At 37.5% G+C, this 27214-nt stretch overlaps 3 protein-coding genes and 1 pseudogene across 3 annotated transcripts; all 4 read right to left on the bottom strand.

Moving 5' to 3' along the window:
- Positions 1–855: 855 nt before the first annotated feature.
- LOC147506605 (replication protein A 70 kDa DNA-binding subunit B-like) lies at positions 856–4068 on the bottom strand. The gene is made up of 11 exons (XM_086605800.1): positions 3859–4068; positions 3683–3773; positions 3473–3597; positions 3302–3389; positions 3087–3216; positions 2821–2978; positions 2627–2747; positions 2363–2542; positions 2222–2281; positions 2024–2101; positions 856–930 (listed from the first exon to the last, which is right to left on the bottom strand). Exons 2-11 carry the CDS (start codon positions 3748–3750, stop codon positions 856–858), a joined length of 1083 nt encoding a protein of 360 aa, XP_086461926.1. The 5' UTR covers positions 3751–3773; positions 3859–4068.
- Positions 3886–4505, bottom strand: LOC147506604 (uncharacterized). The gene is made up of 2 exons (XM_086605799.1): positions 4365–4505; positions 3886–4131 (listed from the first exon to the last, which is right to left on the bottom strand). The coding sequence occupies exons 1-2, from the start codon at positions 4503–4505 to the stop codon at positions 3886–3888; spliced, it is 387 nt and encodes a 128-aa protein (XP_086461925.1).
- An 11715-nt stretch (positions 4506–16220) lies between these two features.
- On the bottom strand, positions 16221–16728 carry LOC147506603 (uncharacterized; annotated as a pseudogene).
- A 7483-nt stretch (positions 16729–24211) lies between these two features.
- Positions 24212–24706, bottom strand: LOC147506602 (uncharacterized). Its single transcript, XM_086605798.1, has one exon. The coding sequence runs from the start codon at positions 24704–24706 to the stop codon at positions 24212–24214; it is 495 nt and encodes a 164-aa protein (XP_086461924.1).
- Positions 24707–27214: the final 2508 nt, after the last annotated feature.

The raw sequence follows: 27214 nt of genomic DNA, 5'->3' as shown, positions 1-27214 counted from the left end.
ATTTCCGTTTTTTTTAATCCGAATTGAAAAAATGAATTTTTATTGAAGCTCGAATTTTATTCCAATATTTTCCGTATCTAATTTTTACTGTATTACGAATTGTTAATTATGCCACTAATCCACTAATTTAGAAATATGTTAAATTTTTTGGGATAAAAAAATTTAAAAAAAAAATTATGAGAATTTGTCTAAAATTTCTGATGAAATTGTCGAAAGTTCGGATGGCATAGGTTGTGCCGTTGTGGCATGGGTTGTAATAATAGTGTGAAAATTTGTCTGAAATTTCTAATGAAATTGTTGAAATTTCAGATGGCATAGATTGTAATAATAGTGTTTGGCGAGGACAAAATCAGAAAAATTAAAAAAACTACGTATGACAAAAACTGTAGGTAGGGCGCGCTATTTAAATTTTAATAATTAAAGTAGTTGGATATCATCTCTCCCCACTTATGAACCACGTATTTGAATTAATGCATTTTATTAATGTAGGTGGGGGACCAGACGGGATGACAGTACCTTTGGGGGTACCACTGCTATTCCTAAGCAAAACGCACGTTGTGCGTGCATCAATCTAGTAAGTATACTAGTTTTTTGGCCTGTGCGTTGCACAGGCTAATCTATTTGGATTGGTAGAGTTTAAATTTAAGAAAGTAGATAAGAGTAACAACAGATATAGAAGTGTAGAGTTTAAATTTTGAACTGTTATTGCTGATCCAGGCCATCGTGATTTCATCAAGAACATGACTACTGGTACTTCATAGTCTGATTGCGTTGTACTCATTATTGACTCAACCCCGGAGGTTTTGAACCTGGTATATCCAAGGATGGTCCGACTCATAAGTAATTTACTTCGACTCAACCACATGCATCTCCTTCTCCCTTTCTCTCTTTCGTTTTGCCACTCCCTCTAGCAGTCTTCATATCATGTGACTAAAAGTTTGTAATAAAACAGACATCTAATGGAATTGAAGGCATAAAGGGTCGATGAGATGCTGCATTTGATATACCGGAATCCTAGATTATTATAAAAACATGTCATCGAAGTACGGGGTTAAACTGCAATTTGTTTTTATCATAGACCCAATGAAGATTTTCGCAAACGATTATAACTATAACCCCTAGATAAGAGTAATGATATAGAAGTGTAAAGAGTATATATTATATACTAAGCCATCTAAATTATTGTATAGAGTAAATAATTGGATGGTATACAGCAACATAGATGAAGTATATATATTATGCATAAGCCATTTGAACGTAAAGTTTGAGTCAATATGTCAAATTCTTATAATCGAAAAAGATCGGATGTTATACACACAACAACAGCTTGAAAGTATGAGGCAAAACAAAATAATGGCTCATGATCAAAGTTATTTCTAGTTTCTGATTCGGTAATAAATTTTGTCATTAAACATTAGAGTTGTTTGAGTTGTGTTAGATAGAAATATACTTTGGAGGATAAGGATTTGTTCTAAAAAATAAGGGAAGAGGATAAGGAGCCAAGCTCATATCTAAACTTTGCAGAAAACTTAAAGAGGCCAGTTTGCCTCAAACACAAAATGAATATAATTCTGACCTTCTAAGCCCTAGTTGCAAGTCTGCAACCTAACATACTGTATATTAGAGTCCATTCCACGATCTAAATGCAGGATGAAAAGGAAATCTCAATCCCATATGTATTAGAGTTTCAATTTAAACAAAGATACGCCAAGCCACCCTAGTATTATATATATGGGAGATAGAAATACAAAAAGGAATAAATTGTATAGTATGATAACTCAACAACTAAATCAGAACTAATCAGTCTCATAAGTGAGAGTTATTCATCTATTATTACAAATATTATACTGAAAGAAGTTAAAATAAAATAACTTATATAGATAAGACAGTACACTCCTAGCCAACTTCCACAGTTATCCGACTATCATCAATTTTACTTCTGCAAACAAAACAATTTAATTTTGCTTAGTAAGTGATATGTTTATGTTGTAGCTGGTCCTGAAAACTTTGATATCATACTTACTTTATAAGTTGTCCTCTTTATTCTCTTTGACTTGTAGGTCAAGGTAGAGCGATCATTAGGAGCGTCATTTGTATCAAACTAAAAAAAAAAAATCAGAATCAATAATTTAAATGTAATAATGGGGAAATCATATTATAATATTAAAGTGTCATATAAGTAAGCTAAAAGGTACCTTTGTATTTGTTTTGTCGAGGTTACCATCTTGGAAATCAAGACGCGTTTTCTTCGAAAGCAATCATTGTCTTGCTGATCAATATCCTGCAATACATAACAATTAAGTGTACATTACAAAGAAAAATTACCTTTTACGCATAATAGTAAGTGTGTCGGATACTAAACCTTTTGGACATTCTCATGTATGCCACCAATCTGAATATCCCGATCTATGTGAAAGATTTTGCTGACAGTAAATGATTTATTCTTATCTTTCAAATTGAATGGAGTTATTTTAATTTCAAAAGTGAAAGATACTCCTATCAGTTTCTTCAATTCTTCTTTGATCAGTTCAGAACCATTATCCTAAACATAGCAATAATATAGTAAGTAAGAACTGTAGTATGTTAAAAACAATATTCTAATAACACTGACAATTTTGTTTTTAACCTGTTTCTCCATATCAACCAATTTTTCAACAGGATCCAATATAAGCTTTTCAGCAAGTTTGTCAAAAACCACCAATGATATAGAGTGTGTTGAGTCTTCAACTTGGATTCGAATCATATACCTTTCAAAAAGGGAAAAAGATGTTAAGTATAAAATATGATTCAATGATTTAAAATAGGAGTTTTAGCTCAAACCTTGGCTTCACATCTGTAACAAAAGTATGGCAACCATCGCACCAATCATTGTTGTCTTTGCGTATCACTTTTCTAACACATTTACCGCAGCTATAATAAAAAGGCTTAAAATCATGTAGCACTTCACAAATTTTTGCTTTACACGTGTACATTGTACCCTGTGTTTGTGAAGAAACACAAAGAAAAAAAAAATTATGGTAATTATTTTTCAAAGAGTCAAACAAAAAAGAGTTGGTAAAAACAAATTGTATAAGCTGTTTCCTTACCATAGAAGGCTTTTTATCCAATGCACTTATCATATCCTGCAATGTTTTTATGTCAAGATTATCCAAAACATCATCGTCGTAAGATGATACAAATGGCATTGTTAACAACTGAGTCTTTTTCCCCTGGCATCTATAAAATGTATATAAGTACGCATGTTGGTAAATAGATAATGGGATAAGTAGCTTTCAAATTTATTAGAAAGACAATATATTACTTGATAATTTCTTCCAAAGGGCGTGCCTCTGGGATGTCTAAATCAATATAAAACTTGGTTGCAGTTGTAGATGACAGAGCGTATACACCTGTTTGGACACATTTGATTATGTTGATAACTTTGTACCCAAAGTTAATTATGTCAAAGCAAATTTTTTTGTAAAATATGTACCATTGAAGAAGGGCACACTGGTGGATGTAATAACTACAACAGGAGCAATATCAAATGTTCGAATATTATCTTCTCCGATTTCGAGACTTTTTTTCTTCCAAAGTGTAATCTTCAATTGATGACCTCTACATAAATAACAACAAATTTTCTATTATAATTTTCTATATGTTATATATACAAATGAGCACTATCTATTAGAATTTTTTTTACCTTTCATTTTGTATGATAATATCCCTTCTCTTAGAAACGCTTGATGTGCCTTCCTTAATGTAGGACATAGATATCAGAATCCCAATGACATCTGTAATTCAATAACAAAAATTGTATTAAGGTAATGAATACATTGTATAAGTTTGTAATGCTAAAATTCTGTCATGTGTGATTACCAGTTGCATTTTGAGTTTCTTCATAGCTTAACTGATGGCATTGAAAGTCTTGAAGGAGAACATATACATTGGGAAGTTGTTGGATTGGTCATTCATCAGTTTAGCAACTGTATCCCATTTGAAGAATATCCTGTGTATATTGTTAACAGGACGCAAAATTTTTTTCGCAGACCCTACATTAAAATTTGTGATGATACAAATGTTTCCTTCTTGGAGAACACGCTCATGTTTAAGAGCATCTTCTTCAGGAACAGTAGCATGCATCTGATTGCCCTGTATAACATAACTAACAAATTAGCAATTTGGTTTCTAATCCAAATGGTTATGTTTATTGTAACACCTAAGATGTTTGCAATGACCGTGTGTCTAAAAACCGTTTGAAACGATCGTTCATAATTAGCAAGCTGTAAGACGTTTGCAATGACCATTTGTAATTTCGATAACTAAAGATGTTTAAAAAAAAATATGGTATTCATTGCCAAAAGATTAAAAGGAAAGATACATACATGGGTATCAAGTAATATCAAGTCCAAGCTTATGCGTTTATCACCATCTTCAAAGTCAAACACCTCCCAAGTTCTTGAGATTCTAACCATAATTTTCCAATGTTTCTTAGACCTATCAAGTTGGTCCAATGAAGTTGCCATTTTCGATCTACAATTGAATAACAAATTAAAAAAATATGAAGAAATGAATCAACATTATGAAATTTATCTGAAGGAAAAAGTGTGGAATGGAGAGAAGCAGAGGAGCACCTGGAGAGTCTTTTTTTTTTACTATTGGGAGGGAACCATCTGAAATCTGTCAAAGGCACGTCCATTTAAAGAGAAAAGAGTGACGATTGAGAAAAGCGAAATTTGAAGTGTTGTGACGATTGAGAACAAAGCAGTTAGTAACTGCTATACTGGGTCGGAAAGTTCGAGAATAGATATATTGCTGTAACTGCATTTTATCTTGTAGTTTTTTCTCAATTTAATGAACGTAAATTTTATCTAGTGGAAAAGGTAGTTATATAATTAAATGTCTTACGTTTCAATATAAAAAAAAAATAGATTGGAAGTTATCGAAATGGCAGTGTATTTTGGAATGAATTTGCTTTTTTCCATGAGTTGGGGCAGAGTATCTGTGTTCAGTTATGTGTAATGCACAATCGAGGCAGATACTACAATTTTCGCCTAAGTAAAACGTCATGTAGGCGGTAGCCATTATTAGGATGCCTCTTTGGAGACGGAATTCTCAACTGCAGGTGTGCATAAGTTGTGTGGTACATTTGTGGTTTAAGAGATAAATTAATACGGCATAGTTTCTAATGATGAATCCTCATTGCCATTAAGACGTGGAGTCGGATCAAATATCAAAAACACCTCCCTAGAGGAGCTGCCAGATTGGATAAGTAAGCGACAGAGCTTCCATATTTTGGTCAGAACAGAATGCAGTAACTTGAATGCCACCAATATCCCTTTGACTGCGGGGGACGGCACGTTGGTATCGGGGAGTTTTTTTTTTCTTTTATAAATGTGGTTATTCCTTTGAAGCCAAAGGTGCCAGCATGTGAAGGTGAATCAGCATCCATCTCACTGCCAAAATATTTTGTTTTTGTGGAAGAGCAATATACCTGCACCTAACCTCATTGTCCAATCTCCTCAGCAAATTACAGTGGAAGTCAATGGTTGTCTGATTACAATTGTTCATGCTTATTCTTTGTATACTGGTAGAAGACAATTATGGAGAGAACTCACTCTCATTAATCAGTCTAACTTGCCATGGCTATTGATTGGTGATTTCAATACTTACTTAAGCCCTCCCTAGAAGAGAGCTTAAAGAGGGCTGAAGTTTAAGGAAAAGCGGCCATAGAGCCGATCTCTCCCATCAGTCAGACAGATGCGATTGTTAGAGATTCAAGATTCCTGATTGGACCGAATAAAGCGATTGAAAGAGGAAAGACCGATTGATAGAGGTTGGACGGATAACCGTGTTACCAGATGAGCTGCTTTGCTAGACATGTCTAAGAGTTGAACCTTAGGTGCTACCATGGAGAGACCAGGTCTATCCAGCGCAATCCTTCTTCCCTTCCTGAGTTGCTATATCTTTACATCGAGAACGGTGAACTCACAAGTGTAAGAACAGACTTATGGGGTAATACAGGGAAGCCTTGGAACATTTAGGGTTATGTTTGTAGTAATTTGCCTTAGTTAGAAATGGAATGGAAAACAGTGTGTAGAAAAAATGGAATACATCAGGATTATCAGCTTTACCTATCATATTCTTACCACTATGTTATTGGAGTTGAACTTTGAGAGCTTAGTTGAGAATTCTACTGCTCTAAGCCTGTTTAGAAGCTTTCCTTGTTTGCTAACATTGTATGTTACGGTGAGTTCCAGTTCAGTAGATGATGGTTATTGCAGAGCGATTTTTCTGGACAGCATACCCTTTTGGGCAATGGCCGTCGTTTTTGGGAATGTATACCACATGAAGAGATCATTTTTGCTCGGCTTATAAATTTGGTGTTGAGTGGGTTCCTAGTTCTTTGGCTTGTACGTTGCACAGCCTAATCTATTTGGATTGGTAGAGTTTACATTTAAAGAAGTGCATAAGAGTAACAACAGATATAGAAGTGTAGTTTACAGTAATCCATTTTCGCATAATGTGGTCTAGTTCTTCCAGAGGTTCATGGCCATTACGACCCTTATGACTAAACTTAATATCAAACTTATATCAATATTTTTTTTGCTTCCAAATTGATTTAAAGACACCTTATGAGGACCAGTTGTAGTAACGTAATTATTTACTTTCGTCATGGCATGTCCCCCAATCTGTTAGGTGAGTAGTTGTTTTGGTACCTTCTTTTCAAATCAGGGCTAGGACCTCCACTGTTGCTCTGTTAGGAATTAAAAGAATCCCTGTATCCTGCAGAAGGAAAACCGTTGGCATATCTAGCATTTGGCCCAACAATGAAGTAAGTTTTGTCTAATTCGTCCTCAGTTGTGCAGGTACCCTTTTCAACTCTTGCGTCCCATGAAGTAAGTTTTGTCTAATTCATGTAAACATTCATAGAGGTGACTGATCAAACAATAAATACAGAAGATATAAGAGAAACAGCAATCAAGAATTGAAATCAATAAAATTAAGACGCTACAACCGAATAAATTGCAAAGTGAATGAATAAGTTACACAATTGAAAACATAACTCAAAAAGCAGTGAGCATAATAGGCAAATGATGAATGTTGAAAAGTAATTAAATTACAATGGAAGTTTCATACAGTAAAAATTACAACATTAAGTAAGATCATTCTTGATCCATAATGTCATACATAACCATTACATAATAGAATTTAAAAGTAATAATGTCATACATAACCATTACAGAATAGAATTAGTCAAGAGATAAGATCATTCTTGATCCAATACGTACAAATCAATCTAACATCTCCATGCATTCTGAAGCACCGGAAGTTTTGACAAAATTTTCATAAGGAAGTCGATGTGTAGTAAATGGTTCACAGTTTTCATAAGGTAGTCGATCTGCAGCCGTAAATGGTTCATAGTCTTCCGGTATATCCGAATTCTCTTAGCCTTTATGTAATTTAGCCGAATTTGTAAATGTTCATGAAAGGATCTCTTTCAACATTCCTTTGGTTTCATAAACTGGAAAGCCTTTTTTATTGTATGCATTTGTTGAAACATGACCATTTTCTTGCCGCGATACAATCGATAATCATCATCTAGCAGAAGACACTGTTGGCTATTAGTGCTTCATCACGGGCTCAAACGATTCATCGGTTTAACTTCGAAAACAAATGATAATCCTATTAGCTCATCCAATATGGCCCTTATGACTTCAACCTCCTTCCTAAAATGAAGTAACATCAATTAGTCGTGGAAACAAAAAATGTGACCAATCAAGTTATTGTGAACAGGAAAAGCAAATGGAGCAATCAAATTCTAACCTTTTGATTCAGGTTGAAATAAATCATCGAGAGGGATCGAAAGAACCTTTTCGGCTTGATTGCCAAAAGAAAAAATTGATGAGGAAAATGTTTGATCCTCTACTTTAATAATGGAGGCCATACCTTATCATTAAAACATGAGTACATAAAAGTATAAGTTTGTATGTAGACAATAGTAAGGCGTAAACTCTATACCAAATAACCAAAATACATATAATGAATAAAAATACCTTGGAGTAGTGTGAGAAACCAGATCATAGCATCTCGCACACCATTTGTCATAAACTTTTTGGCCGCAGTTTACACATGTCCAACAGAGAGGATCAAAGTTATATATAACTTCTGAAACTTTAGCTTCGAAACTATGAATCGAACCTTGCATTTTACTTTGGCTAACAATTGATTTATTTCCCCTTAACATATCGATAATGTCCTTTAAGGATTTTCTGGAGGTGTTGTCGCTGGTCTCCATCACTTGAAAAGTTAGTAACAACTATCGAATCAAGCATTCTTCTTTTTTGACAATGGATATACGTTTTTTAAACTAACTGTGAGAAAGGTTAATAGCGCCGAACCGTTGCGAAGCAGATGTGAAGAGCTTTGAGGCAGTTATGACGCCGATTGGAAGAGTTGGAAGGCTCTAGATTCTTTAAGGCGAAGAGGCGCGTTATTTTTGGAAGGGCAACGGATAGCGGCCACATATTGCATAATAGAAATGTCCAGATTCCGTGTGGGATAAGTAAGGGGACGCTGAATGTAGCCCATTAGAAGTATCTAAATTATATGCTGCTGCTGAAATGTTTCGTCAAATAATCTGCTGCTGAAATGTTTCGTCAAATAATAATAAGTGGTATTGGGGGAACAAAAACATAGATATAATGAACCTGAATAATAATAATAAGTCCCATTATAAGTAACTAAATTATATGCTGCTGCTGAAATGTTTCGTCAAATAATAATAAGTGGTATTGGGGGAACAAAAACATAGATATAATGAAGAGGTAGTCGTAAACTGAAAAAAAAAAAAAAACACAGAAATATTTATTTTAATATATTCTATCGAATAATATAAACAACCAAGCTGAAAATGAGTTACATTGTTTTTAAACAGTATATTATATTGTTGATTTCTTTAACGACTAATACACGTAATCTGCATAGATTGCATTAGTTTACCCCCGCTTATATGTTAAGATCTTCGTGTATATAAGGTCAACAATAGTCACACTATATATAGGAGTATGAGAGAGATGATTGTCCCTGGTATATGTAGAAATAGTCCCACCATCCTTGCATACCTGCATATATATACATATATGGAAACAACCAAGCTTTCCTTAGACTCAAATTTTAATGATAGTTTAGGGAGAAATGCTTTGAATCATTAAAAGTAATAGTACACTTGTTAAATGCTCATAAAGAATTGATATTTTTATTTTGTAAATCTAGTTGCCACTTGTACCCAAGTAACTTCCGGGTTGCCTACATACCTTGGGATTAATCAATCACCCCACTTATGGATAAAGCGACCGTAGTTCTTTTATCATACAACTAATATGGTTACAATGTTCATGTAGATGTAACTCTCGAATTAGTTAGTTCCATGTAGAAATTCTGATGTGAATCCAAGATAGCCCCTATTCCACTCCTTCAAGTAGTGCAATGCTGCATCGACCTTTTGAGAATGTGTTCACAAATGGGTATGAGTCCATTTGTTTTCATAACTCCTTTTGCATTTAACGTTGGCCGAGAAGAAATAGAATCTTTAAGCATCATCTGTAAATAACTGAAAAATTTGCACATCGGAATAAGCCGTAGAAGAGAATCATAATATCATTTACAGGAAACGTATACATCTAGGGTTGGTAAGATGAGTAAAATCAAAACAAAATTACCCTCGATAATCGTTCATTTATTTCCATCACATAAGATTCGATACAATTGCAGCAAATGAGCCATGGTGTAAAAGTATATCAAAGTCTTTGTTTGTTTGATTTCCAAAGCCGCTGAAATTGCATTCTCACCACCGGGGATCAGAGGGAATATCACGTAGATAAGCAATGCATAGAAAAACATATTAAAGTTTTTCTCCGTGAATGTAATGAGAATAAACAATCTATAAGCAATCACTATTTAAGAAACAGTTAAATAATTCATATCAAAATTGTTATTATATACATAAACCAATAACTAAATGTAGCTCATTTTTAAATTCTTTTTCATAGTGAAAACTGAAAAAGAGGTTTTTTTTTTATAAGGACCATCGACAAAAGTGATAAATGACATACACAATTATTATATGGAATGTTCTACTCTAAACGTTCATACCTCTAAACCAAGGCAGAGAGCATGTATTCAATAAGAATTAAAATTTTAGACTATCGCAGAAAGAATCTTTAGAGCTAGAACTAATTATGAGACACCAATTGAAGTCAAGCCGATAATTGAATGAATGCAACAATCTCTACTTTAAAACCACCATTGTCACCGGGTAGCGGTTCTTTGAAGAGCCTCATGGTGCATTTCGATTCGACTTAACTTCATTGGTATATCCAATAGTGCCAAAGGTGATAACCATACCAGGTTTGATCAAACCCGAGTGCCGACATGACCAACCCGACCACGCCCAATACTACCAATCTTGTAAACATGCTTAAGTGGGAGACGTAGTGGCTTGTATGTGGGTCTATTGGGTTCTGAGATCAAGTCAAGTGCCTCAAGGAGGGATGAGCCCTTGGAACAATCAAGGTTGGTAGACCTTTCAATCATGATGTCAATCTCAAAATCAGAGATGGGAACAAAGGGTATTTCATCGTATCGTACTCAACCTTGTTCGGGGTAGGTAGAGACTCCCGTGAAATAAGATCCGTTAACCCACGGGGAGAATTCCTCCATTTTTGTAACCAATGTGTTCCGTAATATGTTTTCTTAGCGATTAGGATGTATATATAGTTCAAACTTCAAAGTACCTAACCCTTGGTTAAACAAATGAAGGAATATCAAAGTTTTAGGATTGGAGCGATGGAAATTTGCAAAGGCGCCGGCCTATTTATAACTGCAGCACCAAGCTCCGACACCGGTTAGTTAATGTATCAAGTTCAGGTTGGCACTATTGGACACCTGGCATTGGCTATAGGATTGGCCTATTTATGTATATACTTAAAAGTCTAACAAAAAGCTAATTAATATAAAACGCAGTTCACCTGCATTCACAATATATTAATTAATAAACTACTTATTTTGGTTTTGAGAAACTATAGTTTCACTAAATTATAAAACTAAAATATAAAGCGGAAAGCAGAGTTACATTGATTATTAACTAAGAACTAAAAATGAATATATACAAATTAAATTACCTCGCGAGCTTGAGAAACAGGGAAAGCAGCCGTGGAGTGATTCGGAAAGAGCTAGAGAATCACAACAAATCATACCAGAAGCTGCGTAGAGCAAAGCAGCCGTGGAAACCAACAACGCTTTTCACAAAGGGACCCAACCAAACTTGGATAACTTCTCTCTTTTCAATCCCAACACCCTTCAACTTCTCAGCAGATGGATCTGTCCATTTTTGGGAAATTTGAAGTCGATATGAAGCGAGAAAAAAGGTCTGTGATTGAATTTTGAAGATGTGGGGCATCTCGGCGTGAGTTTAAGATCTATTCTAGTGCATTAACCTTCCATTTTAGGAACAGAAAGTTTATGGTTTTAGAAGGTTTCTATAAAGTGTATGAGCTTTTATACATGTTACACATTGCCTCATCATACATGTGGTGACAACAGTTAAGTCGTTTCAAAGGCCCACTTCTATAGCTTTGATCCTGTCCACATAATCAGGGAATACCGCTTAGATAAGCAATGTATTAAAAAAAAAAAAAAAACATATTAAAGTTTTTCTCCATATCGCTAAAATGAGACTAAACAATCGAGAAGCAATTACTATTTAAGAAACAGTTAAATAATTCATATCAAAATTGTCATTATATACATAAACCAATAACCAAATGTAGCTCATTTTTTAAATTCTTTTTTTCGGAGTAAAAACCAAATTTTTTTGTTATAAGGACCATCTAACGGCAAAGCAATCATGTTGTCAACATCAAAATTAGAGATGGGAACAAAGGGTATTTCATCGAGGGCTTTACTCAAACTTGTTAAGGTATTTAGAGACTCCCCGTGAAAATTTCCTCATACCAAGCCTTAGAAGAGTAGTGGCACGGAATATTTAATTGGTTTGAAGTGTTGACTCGTGTTCTTTGATGTCATTGCTGTATAGAGGTTGGGTGGGTTCTATCTGTTGATCACGGTATAATGCCATGCGAAGGCTGCGATAATTACTTATTGAATAAGATTTTATGGTGCTTCCTAAAGTAACTTGTTTATGACGCTCGTAAGCATGTAACATATACAAAATGGAAGATAAGTCAATGCCTATGTTTATCATTTTAACCTCGATAAATCCTAGCCACCACTAACATATTGATGAAATATAAAAGGACGATGCTTCGTGAGTCAAGCAAGATAACCGTGAGTTTAGCGATTCTTACCCGTTTTATCGATCGTGGACCGAAAGTTATCAATTATGCCAACCTAAACCTTGATCCTCGAATCAAGCTCCCAAGAGTTGGTAAAGTACCAACATATCTGCAAACAACACGATTACAATGTGAAACGTGATATACCAATTATAAATTGAGCCATAACAATCACTATAGACAAAGGAATAGAGAATTCGATGTCTTTTTAGAAACTATGCAAAGAGAGGTGCTTGTCGATCCAAAGCAAGTGTTTGTCAATGACAACACCACCTTTCTCGGATTCTCATGCATCTTTGAAATGACAACACCACCAATGTTGTTGTTTTTTCATTTATAAGTTTGTAATTTATTCTCATTTCTATGTTTTCTACCCGTAAACGGATGAGGCCCCATCATCAGTTTTATATAATTTATACAGACAAGGCAATGGATCTACATACGATATTAAGAAATATAAGGAGACATGTAAACCCCTTATAAGATTTTAGCATTGATTAAGTGGATGTTGTGAGCACATCTCGAAATTCCCAAGCTTCCTAACACCACACTTTCTCTATGGCCACTTTGAGTTTCGCTTAGCCAAGGAACTTCTATTCTGAACAAGACCTTTTTGCAATACATTTGACTATTACCCGCAAACATTCAACTTAAATTCAAAGTTGTCGACTTCAACACAAAACCTACAAATACGATATTTCTTACCCGCATAAAAATGTCAATGCAATTCAAAGACTCAAAGAATAGGAACCCAGGTATTGGCACTTGATATATAATATGGCAGCAAATGTACAAATAGATGATCACCTGATTTAGATGACAAGATAAAAGAGTTTAGTCGGCTAAGACATTTGCAATTTTCGCATAACATGGGGAGACATTCAAACCCTTCAAGGCATCATTAAACAATTGGAAAACAATTAAGGCATCAGATGAAACTACATTACTATAAATGTTGAAAAGAGGGGAGTTTTGGGGTGGTGGTTGTTGTTTAAGCATACTACATCGATAGTAATAGATCTTGCAAATTACATGGACATGCTAACAAAGATTCAAGCACATTCAAATTTGATAATGACTTCACGGTCCATTGGTTATACTTTCAAACAAACCGCAGAAGCTAACAAGACACACAATAATCGGCCCCAACTCGCCAGAAGAAAACATATGCCATTTAACACATTAAGAATAAATAACAGACGATTATAAGAATACCAACGCCATGAAAGTTTGCTCAATTATTCATTTCTACCTAGGAAAGTATCACATTTCAACCATGATGCACCATGGATTTAGCATGAACTAACCAAGTTAATAGCTATTCCAATCCAACTTCCATAACACTTCTCATGCACCCCGCCTAGCAAACACTGTGAAGACGATCCGGTATTTCGTTGAATCTCAAATTTGAGTCTTATATCCCTTGACACAGTTTGAGAAGACATCATCTTCTCAATATATTCATTGTTGAATCCACCTACATGCAGTGGTGATGATAGCTCGCCTACAATGCAATCAATTCATCCCATCAAGTTACAACCCGATGAACATCTCCACTTCTCAATCACATGATGTCATTAGCAAGATCACTATAGAGTAACTTTGCACCACTTGTAATTTTCACTCACGCAGCATTCCACAGAGCCCATGCTACACAAATTATTCCTTTTGCCCAAGAGCTAGCTAAGAGTCCAACGGGATCGGCCTATCGCTTCCATTTTTTTTCTAAGACTAAAAAACACATCCTTACATGAGCTACTAACAAAGACCAACCGGATAATACATATATAAGATATCTAACACCATCCGGTTTAATGCCAAACTCAATCAAGGACTTTCTTTACCCCCAAAAATAAATAAACCCTTCTACAATTTATACCATCGAAACAATACAATTATGAGGCATTAGCTCTCCAACTACAACTGAATCCTTCATTAACTGTAAATAGAAAAATATCAAGTCTTGCATAGTATTAAACAATAACGAAATTAATTACATGAAATAACTATACCTTCCAATCTTGGAAGTCAAACCTAAAGACAAAATGGTTGTAAGAAACAGTTGAGGTTACTTCATTTGCGATGGAGCATTCTTTGGGGATAACTTATATGAATCTCGAGAATCGCCGAAAGCAACAAAAACTAGGAGATAAATTCTAAACAATCTTATGTTTTCTCCTTCTCCACATGACTTTCTTTTTGTTTTTCTTCAATCTCTACCATTCTTCACACGAATTTGCAACCTCGCTTTTAATCGGAATTTTAGGATGAGAAATAGAGAAAGAAGAACCCCATGAGAGGGAGAGAGTATGCAGAGGAGACACGCCACTCTATGTTTATGTTTGGAGAGATAATAGGAGAGAGAGTGAGTGAGAGAGTTTGAGGATCCAACTTCAAACCCTTCATGAGATTATATTTTGAAATTTCGGTTTTAAGTAACGCCCCAGAAACGGTCATCCGTCTAATTAAGAAACGTTATATATATATAATTTTTTGCTAAGGAGAGGAGTTTAATTCTAGAGAAGAAAGTGAGAAATGAGGAAAGACGCCTGTTTTGGTAGATTATAAGATGCTAGTATCGAGTGTAACACCGCATGGGTTTGGGCTTATATGGTGCGTGTTCAAAACGCAGCGCGAGTTTTTTCGTGCGGTGTATCCAAAGTAGTGGGATTTGATGTCGAATTTTTGATGTATGGGCTAAAGATGTTTGGTGTTTATTTGGGTTGGTGTTTGTTTGGTGAAAATATTTGGTGTTTTCCAGGTCTTACCATTAAAGATGCTATAAGGAACCATACATATTTCACTTTGCATGATTTTTTTACCATTCGAAACAAAGGCGGTCTGCCGAGTTAGAATTGATGAGGTCATTTGTCAACCTACCAATCGCCAAAATTCCAATCCTACCTATATTAATATCCGCTTTCTCCCAAGATGCTCATAGTGAGCCAAAGTTTTAAAATAGTCCATATTTGAAAAATAATTATTTGCCTTCTTACCAAACTAACCCTCGAATTTGGCCTTCTAATTTAATATAAATTAAAATTGTCCTTTCATGTGTTATGCTAAAACAAAAACAAAGTTTCACGATTATTTCATTATTTCAAAATGTACGATGGGATAAAAAACAAATTCTAAAAAACAATGGATTAGTTAATTGATATGTATTAGTTATTGGATATGGATATGGATATGTATTAGTTAATAAATATGGATATGGATTACTTATTGGATATGGATATGTTAAACTTCCAAGTGCTTCCTTAAATATAAGCCCGGATATGATGGGTTTAAGAATAATAGCCCGCCATGGGTCGGAGCTGCATAACTGGATTCTACTAAGTGCCACCTTTCGTTCAGTTTCAGTCCGCTAAAACTTTACATATACAAATCGAGAATTCAGAATCCCAGGTCGCAAAATGCCAACATTTTTCTGAAGGTCAGATCCATGTTTACATGAAACATGAAAACTGTTGGGCATGCTGACCTAAAAAATAGATTATAGATGCCAACAGCCAACACAACACTGAACTTTAAAAGCACTATTCACAAAACTAAAAACAAAAAAATCCTGCTAAAGAGATTCCAATTAGCATGTAACAACCAATTAATAAAATTGATATTAATCAAAATCAATATAAAAATTTACATTCACGAAGTGTGTGAATTAAAAGGCCTGAGCTATCACCAGAATATCTTTATATAGATGAGGGTTTGAGACCGTTGGATGTGTGATCTAATGGTTCGAAAATTCACATTCTCATACCTTAGATTACACATCCAACGATATTGGATCTCGTCCTTATAAGATATCCTGAGTAGACGAACTCAATTAAAAGATATCAAGAATCTCAAGCTATGAGGATATCGTGGGGTAGACGAACTCAATTAAAAGATATCAAGAATCTCAAGAACAGAACGATTACAAAGGGACAAGAACCTCGATTCAACCAAATTTCCCTCGAACACACTCTACAAAACGTGTGCCCACATGGAATAGAAAGCTGCACCTTTCTTTCTTCCCATACACACACAACATATTGATTCATTCCCTACTCCTTTCTCTTTCTCTTCATCATCACCATCAGTTTCTTCAAGCAATCTAATCAATGACACTCTTTTCGGACTTGCACTAGTAGGTCCTACACTTCCCGCCTTCCATTCTTGGGCTGCTCTAAATTCTCTTTCAGCTGCTAATGCCGTTGCTAAGTTCATACCAGTTGTCGGAATATGGCCCATTACAATCTGGATCGGATCAAAATCCATAAGATTACCTACTTGATTCTGACCCGCATTTGTTATTTGTCAATTCTTGTTCTTGTTCTTCTTCTCTTTCAACCATATTTGAAGTTGCTCTAAAACTCCAACTGGCTCCACAACAACTCATCTTCTTTAATCCTAATCTTTGTTTTAAAACTTTTCCCATTTTTTCCTCTATGATCCTACACCCTCCATTTCTTTCTCCTTCTCTCAAGAATTCCCACCAACTTTCTTTCTCTCCCCACTGTTATTTCCTGCACACCCAAATCAGATATTTCAACTATTTCTCCCATTTAGACTAATACCCAAACCTCAAAAATGATCAAATATCAATAAAAATGAAGTGGGCATGCATTTAACATACAGGATTAATGGGTATGTACGTGCAACAAGAAGAATCTCGTGAGTTTCTTGAAGTATATATAGAAACTTCACCTCTGTACCTTTAAATACACAAAGAAAGAAAACGAGCATTAAGAAACAAAGTAAACGTACATTAAAGTAGAGTTATAATCTAAAGCGAAAGAGACCCAATGTATATCTTACGATATTAAGAAATGAGGTGATGTATTAGATTGCGTAGTAAAGATGATTAACAAACTAACGAACAGCTAGCTACTTGATCTTGTTGATGGAGAATTGGAGATAGAAAGAAAGAAGGGAGGTTTTGAAGGTTTGTTGAGGAAAAAATAACTAAAATGTGTTGTCTTTTAACTGTTTAAACAGTATTCTTCTCGATTAAATTCGGACATAAATCCTATTTGTTTACTTTTAATATTCTAGATGATATCGTTTAATTATGAGCTGGTACGCTAATGTATGCATGTGTATATTGCATCTGGAATATTCACCGTTGATCTCAATTCCCCAATGGAAATATGCATCTTTAATTAAGGAACAATTAGTCTATGAGTAGAAACTACAAATGAGTAATCAATCTATTAAGTTGCATCCGAAGCAGGGTATACAGTAAGCCCAAAGTCAAAAGGCCAACGAAGATGGGCCCGCAAAACTAAAGCTCTGCCAATTGGTATTTGACTATTTGGCGCCAATTTAGAGCGAAACATTTGTTACCGTATTTAGCCTCAAGTTTGCATTGGAATATTTGTACTTATTGATACAAAGGGGCGATTGGTAGTTTTGTTGGAGTTTTTTGGGAAAATTTGTTAACAGGTTGGAAACATGTGCTTTTAATGAGGAATGATTGACAGGCGTGACCAGAGTGGGCTCCATGAATGTACTATAGTTTTGCTTTAGAAATTTGGGACCAGTAAATCGTCATTATTGGATTTAGATCTAATAAAGTAAGATTATCATCATCATACAGTGATTACAGTCTTACATGTTTGTTAGTTTGTATATCATCGTCCATCATATTCGTTGCCAATTTTATACAGTCGTGATAAGCATAAACAGATCAAAATGATTCCCAAACCATCTGACCTTTTTCTAAAGAATAGTTTATATCGCTATTATTTGTGCGGTTTTTTTTTTCAATCCAAAATTTTATAGTGTGACTGTGTTGACTGGATCAATTTTAAACGTTTATGTTATGGAAAAAAAAAAAAAAAAAAATATATATATATATATATATATATATATATATATATCATTTAAAAAGTAAAAAAAGTAAAAACTCAACGCATCTCGCCCTTTGAATTCAGGTCACATTGGCTGATCTAGCTAATCTAATTTGATGAGGATCGGTTTTGTAACTAGGCATAACGAAAACGTCTTATATTACGATTATAGAAAGGGTGTTTTAGCTGGATAGACAATGGCAACACATGGTGGTGCTTCTGCTGGAGAAAGCCCAAATTTCTGAAACTTAGAGGCTCATGCAAAGAACTTAAGTCAAAGCCCAAGAATAGTATGAGTGATGAGTGATGAGTTTGTTGGGCACTTGGGCCTTCGTAGCGTTGGAATAAGTTTTTCAGAACCCTCGAGTTCAATCTCAACGAAAACTCCTTCCTTCTTGGGTCGATTTTCTCGTGATCATGATTCGAAAATGCAACTATGCAAGAATAAGATGATATTGAGGAACATTACGACAATTAAGCCTGACTTGTTTTCAAAGATCAAGCAGCCTCGAAACGTGGCGGGGACAATGAGGAAGTAACTCTCTCATGATGTTTTGGTCAGTATTGATGACAAAATAGCTGTAGATGTTTGGTGTTTAGGGGACAATGATCACGATATTCTGTTTGATAGGGGATGGGGATGCACTCTTCTTCTTGGGTTAAGAGTTGCCTACATTATCAAATTTCTTAGAGTAAATTTGAATCAAGCACTTCACGTAGTTAAATCTCTCTACTTATAGATGTTTGAGTTGACTTTCTTAGCTCGGCCCATTATGAAATTGTAGATCCACCTTGTGTGCTATCTTGATGATTCGCCATTACTCTACGATGTTACAAAGTAAATGCTTCCTTGATTGTTACGTTGTCCAGCTCCGAGATTAAGATTTAGTTGATTTGCTTCCATAAATGGTATGAGCTTCCGAGGAGGGATGACTTGGGTTTTGGATCGTTAATGCGCTCGATGGATAGGTCTGGTGATGGATTGAATGCGATCGGGTGTGTGGACCGCGATGTCTTGCGTAGTGAGCGGGGGAGGATACTTAGACAACCCCTTTATTTTATCCACTTTTTTGGACAACCGTGGTGTGAAAAAAATGGTAAAATAAAATTTTAAAACGATGTCGGATAGTTGGTTGGTTTAATTGGCTTTTTGAAAATGTCGCGGAACCTGTTAGAATTTGGTTTGTGGGCTATTTAAAAAATCGCCCGGCGCCAGGGAGGCGAGCTATCATTGCATTTTGGGGAATCTGAAAAAGTTTGTTTTTCGAGGTTTGCATGAAACCAAAGGTTTTTGGTGGGAAAGGCCTTTTGGGTTCTTCGATACCAATTCACGCAAAGAAAAAAGTAGAGAAAAATGGAAAAAACAAACCAACCTATCTACCGTCCTTTTTTGGTTTCCGTGCGTTTCTTTTGAAAAACTTGATCTTTGTTGTTTTTTTTTATTTCATAATGTCTATGACCCGGTGATAGTCGAGAGTGGGAAGTGGAGATAGATCGCCGGGAGAGAGAAACGCTAAGTGATGGAGATGATGAGGCTAGAGTTCATAAGTGGAGTTGAGGGCTTCATATTCATCGCCTTCTTGAAGACGATATTTGAGGAGTGAGGGGCCTAGGTAAACTTTATCCGGCGATATGGCGAGGAGTTTGGTTGGGTAAATCTTGACTGGCCATGTGCGACTTCGAAAGTGGAGAGAAGAGATTGTATAATAGTGACTATGTTCCCCAAGATGGGGGAGTTGTGGTTTGTTATGGGCAGTTGCAGGCTGGGATGAGGTTGTCATTTTCCTGTCTTATCGTTGAGGTTTTGAATTTTTGTGGAAAAGCCCCTCGTCAGTTCGTTGGAAATAGTTGGAGGGTCTTCCATGTGTTGGATTTGTTGAATGAGAGGGGTTATAACATCCACTTAGGAGATGTGTTGGAGGATTTCTATGTGAAGAGATCGTCTGTACTAAATTTTAGTTTGCAGGTCGTAAGGGGGAAGTCTGCTGTGATTGTGGGGGTGAGTAAGGAGGAATGGAGGCGTTGGCCGTTGTTGGTTGTGGGTAATTTGTCACGCCCCGAGACCCAACACACATCCCGAGGACGTGGAATGAATCTCGAGGCCGACACCTATCCCGATTCGCCCAAATTTCGGGCAGAAGTTTCCTTTTGATCGACGTCAGAACCCTAAAACCTGGTCATAACCGGCTCATAAACCCCCGACATCTTATAATTCATTCCTCCAACCATACATACATCCAACAACCATATATACTACACTTAACTCTAACTACTACATGGGGATATGACGATATAACTACAAAACAAGGAGAACTTTTGCCAAATAACGATTATTACATCAAAATGACCTAGCTCTATATATATACAACAAAAAGAAACTAGTCTCTTTCTATACAACCAAAGGAAAAGAGCTAGGCTCATTATATACTGAAAAAGAATAACCTAGGTCATCTCTATACAGTCCAAAATATAAACTTGACTCTTCTCGTCAAGCATGGGGAAATCCTCCCAAATCACCATACCGGCCATCACTAGGGTTAGGGAAACCCTCCTCCCAAATCGCTCGTCGTCTGAAATGTTAAGTAGGATGAGCAAACAACTATGCCCAAGAGAAAACATACATAGCCAATAAATAGTTTACTTATAGAAAACATTTAAAACATGGGGTTTCTATAATAGTATTCAAATATTGTGACTAGGTATATATACATCACTAACTAGCGTAAATCCTCTTGACATGCTTCATTGATATATAAAATAGAGTTTTCACAATCATCATACAACTATCAGGGGCGGGCCAGATCCTATTAGAATGGTGAGGGCGGGTTTTCGGCCCGATCCGCCACAGCAATCTCGGTTCAAGATTTCCCGGCAGGAACCATGCACCGTGTGTTTTCTCGATTTTACCGGCAAGGAGCTGAAATGCCGAATTGTTGTTCAGACACACAAAATCCCCAAAGCTTTTAGGGCTCAAAGGTGGCCCCGGTGACCACTACCCCCACGGCTGTCACCTAACTTACGGTCAACCGCTCGACGATCGCAGACCGCCAGGGATCGACACATCCAGGAGTGGACTAAACTCTCACTCCCTCGCCTAAACCTCATCAAGGTAGCATGTAACCCCACACAAGCTAATCACCATACAACAAGTGACACGCATAAACATGGTTATCTAGAAAAGTAGAAAAGGAATTCCGGACTACATCCAGTGATGCATCCCTTTAAAGGTGGCCCACCACCTCGAAAGGTGTACACCACAGTTGGAATCCTAGAGCTAAACCGGCTGCCGTCTCGAAATGCGACAATAGGTTCCTTCTTTATAGAATTCACAGTTCCTTTTCTAAATCCCCTCGTGATAAACATAGTAATATCTATATATATACTTTCAGATATTACATAGCATCAGAGCTACAGCTGGGCCATTTCGCATCGTAACTCGGACGGTCTCGGGTTGTTTCGCCATGGCAGCCCCTCATATCGACGCCAATCCTATTCTATCGATTCCCCCAAATTCAAATTCAACTACAACCCATTCTCCACTTCTCAATTAACATTAATTCAATTAATAAAATCGGTGGGTGTTCTTATCCCTCGATCACTACTCAATCAACTCTTATACAGTTATAAATCGACATAAATTCATTGAAATTGTAATGAATAACCAAATTCTTACCAAGTCGCAATAAAAATCGTTCCTAGCTCGCCGCTCCACCAAAAATCGCAGCTTTCCTTCGCGTAAACCGAAGCTATCGCCGACATTAAACCCCACCCCATTTCAGGTTATACTTCCTCAATACAACCAACTACATAAAAATCGAGTTCAAATTATTTACTTTAAGTTTAAATTCACTAACCTTTCACTTTGAAACACGACGCGACTCCAAGGATTTTCGGTGATTTCGTTAAGCCATTCCTCTCCAATAGTTCATTGTCGAATTATACAACCCCATTCAATATCTCTCATCAAATACAACCTCAAGCTATTGAATTCGAATTCAAACTAGTTGTTTGGAGCAGATTAACTCACCAAATGGGCGGCAATGTCTGAAACAAATCCAATAATTTTTTGAATCTTCACGCTTGGATTTTAGTTTTACTAAGATTGGGGTGAGGAATTATGGGTTTGGATTACTGAAATTGGGGAGAATTAAGTTTCTCTCTCTTAGGGTTTTAAGAATTGAGAAAATTGGGGAAGATGGGTGCGATTTGGGTTGTTTTCGCGATTTCTGTTTTGGGCCCATTTCGCGATTTTCGTTTTCTTTTTCCTATTTGGGCCGATATCTTTAGGCCCGAGCCCAATATATTGCAATTTAAGCTTAAGGTCCTAATTAGCGCTAACCCCCACTAATTTGACTTAGCGTCTTGATTATTTTTCGGCCCATCCCGCTAAATTTAGTCTTCTATATTCCATCTCACCGCAGGCTATAACAATAACCCACTCATGCATGTAAGCTGTTAACTTCGTGCTTTTCTTGACGCAAAAAACCGCTTAACCATTTTAGGCATTTTGTCAACTTTTCGCCTATGGTCGCTACCTAACGTGGACTTATGAGTCCGAAGTTAAGTTTCATCCATTTACGTGACGTTTTGAAACATAAACCCGACGACCAATTTACATAAATGACCCTAGATTTGATATGAAATTTACACAAATACCCTTAATAATAATTCGGGGACTTTACATCCTACTCTCCTTAAAAGAAAATTTCGATCCCCTAAATTAAATCATACCTTAGTTCTCGAACAATTCTGGATATTGTTGCCTCATATCGGCTTCTTTCTCCCATGTTGCTTCCTCCACGTTGTGATTTCTCCATAAGACCTTTACCAATGGAATGACCTTGGACCTCAATCTCTTCTCTCTCGTGATCTAAGATCTGAACCGCCCTTCCGATAGGTAATGTCTTCTTCCAACTCTAACGATTCCAAATCGACAACATGTAGTGGATCCGGCTCATACTTGCGTAGCATCGAGATATGGAACACGTTATGGACACGTGATAGCCTTTCTGGTAGCTCGAGCTTATAAGCTAGCTCAGAGATCTTCTGAATAATCAGGAATGGTCCCACATATCTAGGTGCAAGTTTCCCTTTCATCCCGAACCTCTGAATGCCCTTCTTCGGAGATACTTTCAGAAATACTCGTCGCCTTCATAAAATTCCAAGGGACGTCTACTTATCTCAGATAGCTTTTTCGACGACGACTGGCCGGAGCAACCGATTCAGATCACTCTAATCTTCTCGGTGGTGTCACTAACCATCTCTCGCCCCAACATAATACTATCTCCGGTTTCAGTCCAAAGAGAGGTGTTCGCGCAAGGTCCGCCATACAACGCTTCTAAACGGAGCCATACCAATACTAGATTGGTAACGTTATTGTAGGCAAACTCAGCCAATGCCAAATGAGTCTTCCAACTACCCCCAAAATCAAGCACGCAAAGCCAAGCATATCCTCTATAATTTGATGACTCTTTCCGATTGCCCATCGGTTCATGGATGAAATGTCAGATGAATTTCAGTTTGGTCCCCAATTCCCTTTGAAGACTTCTCCAAAAGAACCGTAAATTGAGTACCTCTATCTTTGAACGATCAACTTTGATTCCATTCTCCGATACAACATGGCCTAAGAACCTCATTTCATTCAACTTAACTCACACTTGAACTTGGCATAAAGCCGATGATCAACTAATGTTTGGAAGACAATCCTCAAGTGTTCCTGTGGTTCAAATTTAGTCTTGAATAGGAATAAATCAAGATGTCATCTATGAATCGATAACAAATTGATCTAGGTATTTCCACATCACTTCGGTGCATGAGATCCATAAATGCAGCCGGAGCATTGGTCAATCCAAATGGTAACACCAAAACTCAAAATGCCCTAGCCGCGGCGGAAAAAGTTTTCTCAGATATCTTCTTCGAATTCTCATCCGATGGTAGCCTGTTCGGAGATCTATCTTCGAGAAATACTTGGCACCCCTTTAACGATCGATAGGTCATTGATCCTAGGCAACGGATATTTGTTCTTGATAGTCACATTATTCAGCTTCCGATAATCCACACATAGCGAAATGACCCATCCTTCTTCTTCACAAATAACACTGGTGCTCCCCAAGGTGACTGGCTTTCCCTTATAAACCCCAATCTTTTCAATTCATCTAATTGGGACTTGAGTTCTCTCATTTCGAGAGGAGCCATTCGATAAGGAATCATCGAAATAGGCGACGTTCCCGGCATTAGATCTATTACAAAATCTATCTCACGCCAGGGAGGCAATCCCGGCAATGCATCTGGGAACACTGCCGCAAACTCACTAACTACAGGAACAAGCTCGGAAGATTCGAACTTCGGCCCTTGGAGACTAAGACCAGCTAACAATCCGTATCTATCATACTTGAAGTCAGACTTGGCCTTCACCACTCGAGATACCGTATTTCTAATCCCCTCAAACACAACCTCAGGCTGTCCCGGTACTCTAAGCGTCACTGTTTTGGCAAAACAATCTACATGGGCATGATACTTCCCTAACAAATCCATCCCTACGATGATATCGAAATCTTTTAGGTCCATCACCGTTAGATCGACTATCATCTCCCTATCACCTATCTTTATCACACAATGGTGACAAACTTCAAAGAACATAGTTTTTTTCCTAGAGGAGTAGATAGATAGAATAAGCTTCCTCCGGTATTAACTACATCCAAACCAAGAATCTTCACCATATTTCTAGCAATGAAAGAATGAGTAGCACCCGTGATCAAACAGACATGCACATTATGTGTAAACGACATATCATACCTTCAACCACTTGATCGGTGGCCGATATCTGCCCCCATAGCATTATATACCGTGGCTTCCTCTTGATCCGTAGGATCCACAACTTCTTCCTCTCGCACTAGATAATACACCTTGGCCTGGTGGGTCTCGCTCCACCCCGAAGTGGACTTGGGACAAAACCGCTTTGATATGCCCAGCTTCACCGCAAGAACCATAGCAAACCACACTCTCTCCCCGACCGTGGTACGGGGTATTACAGATTGCAATCTAGCTCTCGACCCTCGAGGCCTCAAATTCTGACCGGTGCTCGTCCGAGAAGGAGAGGTACCCTCGGTGGCCTCGCGGATCCACTCATCGGTCTCATGGAATCGGTAGACTCTGTGGCCGGCCTAACCACATTCAAACCCCCGCGTATGCGGTGGGCCCTCCATCGTGGTGCTCGCTGAAAGACGCCTATACATCTATTGTTGCGATTCTCGAACCACCGCCTTGGTAGACTGTCTCCCCGTGATCCTCGCTTTACCCCGAATCGCCGTTTACCGTCTTACCCTTCCAACCTCTTTTGCCTCTGTAGCAATAATCGATCATCAACTCTTTCAATGCCTTGAGCTCTTCTCACAGCCTCAAGATAAGTATCGATCCAAGGACCGACATCTTGCTCTGCATATACGGTTTCAGCCCACAATGAACTTCCTCGCCTTTAGCTTTTTCCGTGGAAGTCAACTCCTTCCCATATCGCGGAAAGAACGTTGAATTTCTCTTCATAACGCCCCGGCTGTCATGTTTCCTTGTTCTAACTTGAGGAATTCCATTCGCTTCTTATCTCGCCGCCAGAATATACCTCAAAAGGAAGAGTTCCTCAAACTTAGCCCAACTCATAGGAAACGTCTCCCGCCCTTAACATCGATCCACCTGTTTGGCTTCACCTCTAAGCATGAAGGCAGCCAAAGTAACCCGTTCAGATCAATTTACACATCATGGAGTCCAAAGATACTAGACATGTCTAACAACCGGTCTTCGGGCTACTTTAACCTCGTAAGACCCCCACAAATTCAGGTGGGCGGCGATGAAATTTGCAAAGCGTAAAACCCCGATTAACTTTGCACCGGTGGTCCGAACTCCCTCAACTCTCACCGTGGTTGGGGATGCTACCGGTGTTACACCGTGGTGGAATAACGATGGATGAGGAAGAGGTTGGGGCTCGTTCTCCGACTAGCCCTCAAACTTTCGATCTCAGCTCTCATCTCATTTTGTGCTTGAGCCATTTGATTCATCATAGAGGAGCCTATCCATTCGGGTCCTCCGACCACGATCCGTAAAGCATCATCACCACTAGTACTTTCCGGATCCATGGTGACTATTCTGCACATACACAAAGAGCCAACTCAGTGTATGATACATTAGAGAGAATTTCTCAAAATTATGCAAGAGCATAGGCCGCGCCCTATTGAATTCACATGCATAGAATGAGCGTGAGTAGAATTTCAAGAGATGAGCGCAGTCGCTTCGGTAAGGCTAGTAAGCGCAGTCGCGGTCGCCCGCACCTCGAAATGAAAATTCACTCCGACCTAATGGTGTCCGATTCGTCAAATTCCTCCGACACGTGTCCACACTCTCCGCTGTGACAAGACAACTACCCGTGCGACGTCTCGACATTGCTAAGCTAGTACTAACGCTTAACGTACGTAACCCCTACTTAGAGTTTTATCGGTTTCCGACTAAAACTTTGAAAATCGTCGCTGACCGAAGTCCCCACTACTGACTCGGTGACGGATCTAATAGTGGACGCCTCGATACCATCGTTTTCACGCCCGAGACCCAACACACATCCAGGGGCGTGGAATGAATCTCGAGGCGCGACACCTATCACGATTCTACGGGAAATTTCGCAGAAGTTTCCTTTGTTTGATCGACGTCAGTAAACCCTAAAACTCGCCATAACCTTGTCATAAACCCGGACATCTTATAATTCATTCCTCCAACCATACATACATCCAACAACCATATATACTACACTTAACTCTAACTACTACGGGGATATGACGATATAACTACAAAACAAGGAGAACCGGATTGCAAAAACGATTATTACATCAAAATGACCTAGCTCTATATATATACACAAAAGAAACTAGTCTCTTTCTATACAACCAAAGGAAAAGAGCTAGGCTCATTATATACAAAGAAAAGAATAACCTAGGTCATCTCTATATAAAGTCAAAATATAAACTTGACTCGCCTCTCTCGTCAAGCATGGGGAAATCCTCC

The sequence above is a fragment of the Coptis chinensis genome, chromosome 4, assembly GCF_015680905.1.
Source record: "Coptis chinensis isolate HL-2020 chromosome 4, ASM1568090v1, whole genome shotgun sequence".
In the NCBI taxonomy this organism is placed as follows: Eukaryota; Viridiplantae; Streptophyta; class Magnoliopsida; order Ranunculales; family Ranunculaceae; genus Coptis; species Coptis chinensis.
This window is presented reverse-complemented; position numbering and strand designations above follow the sequence as displayed.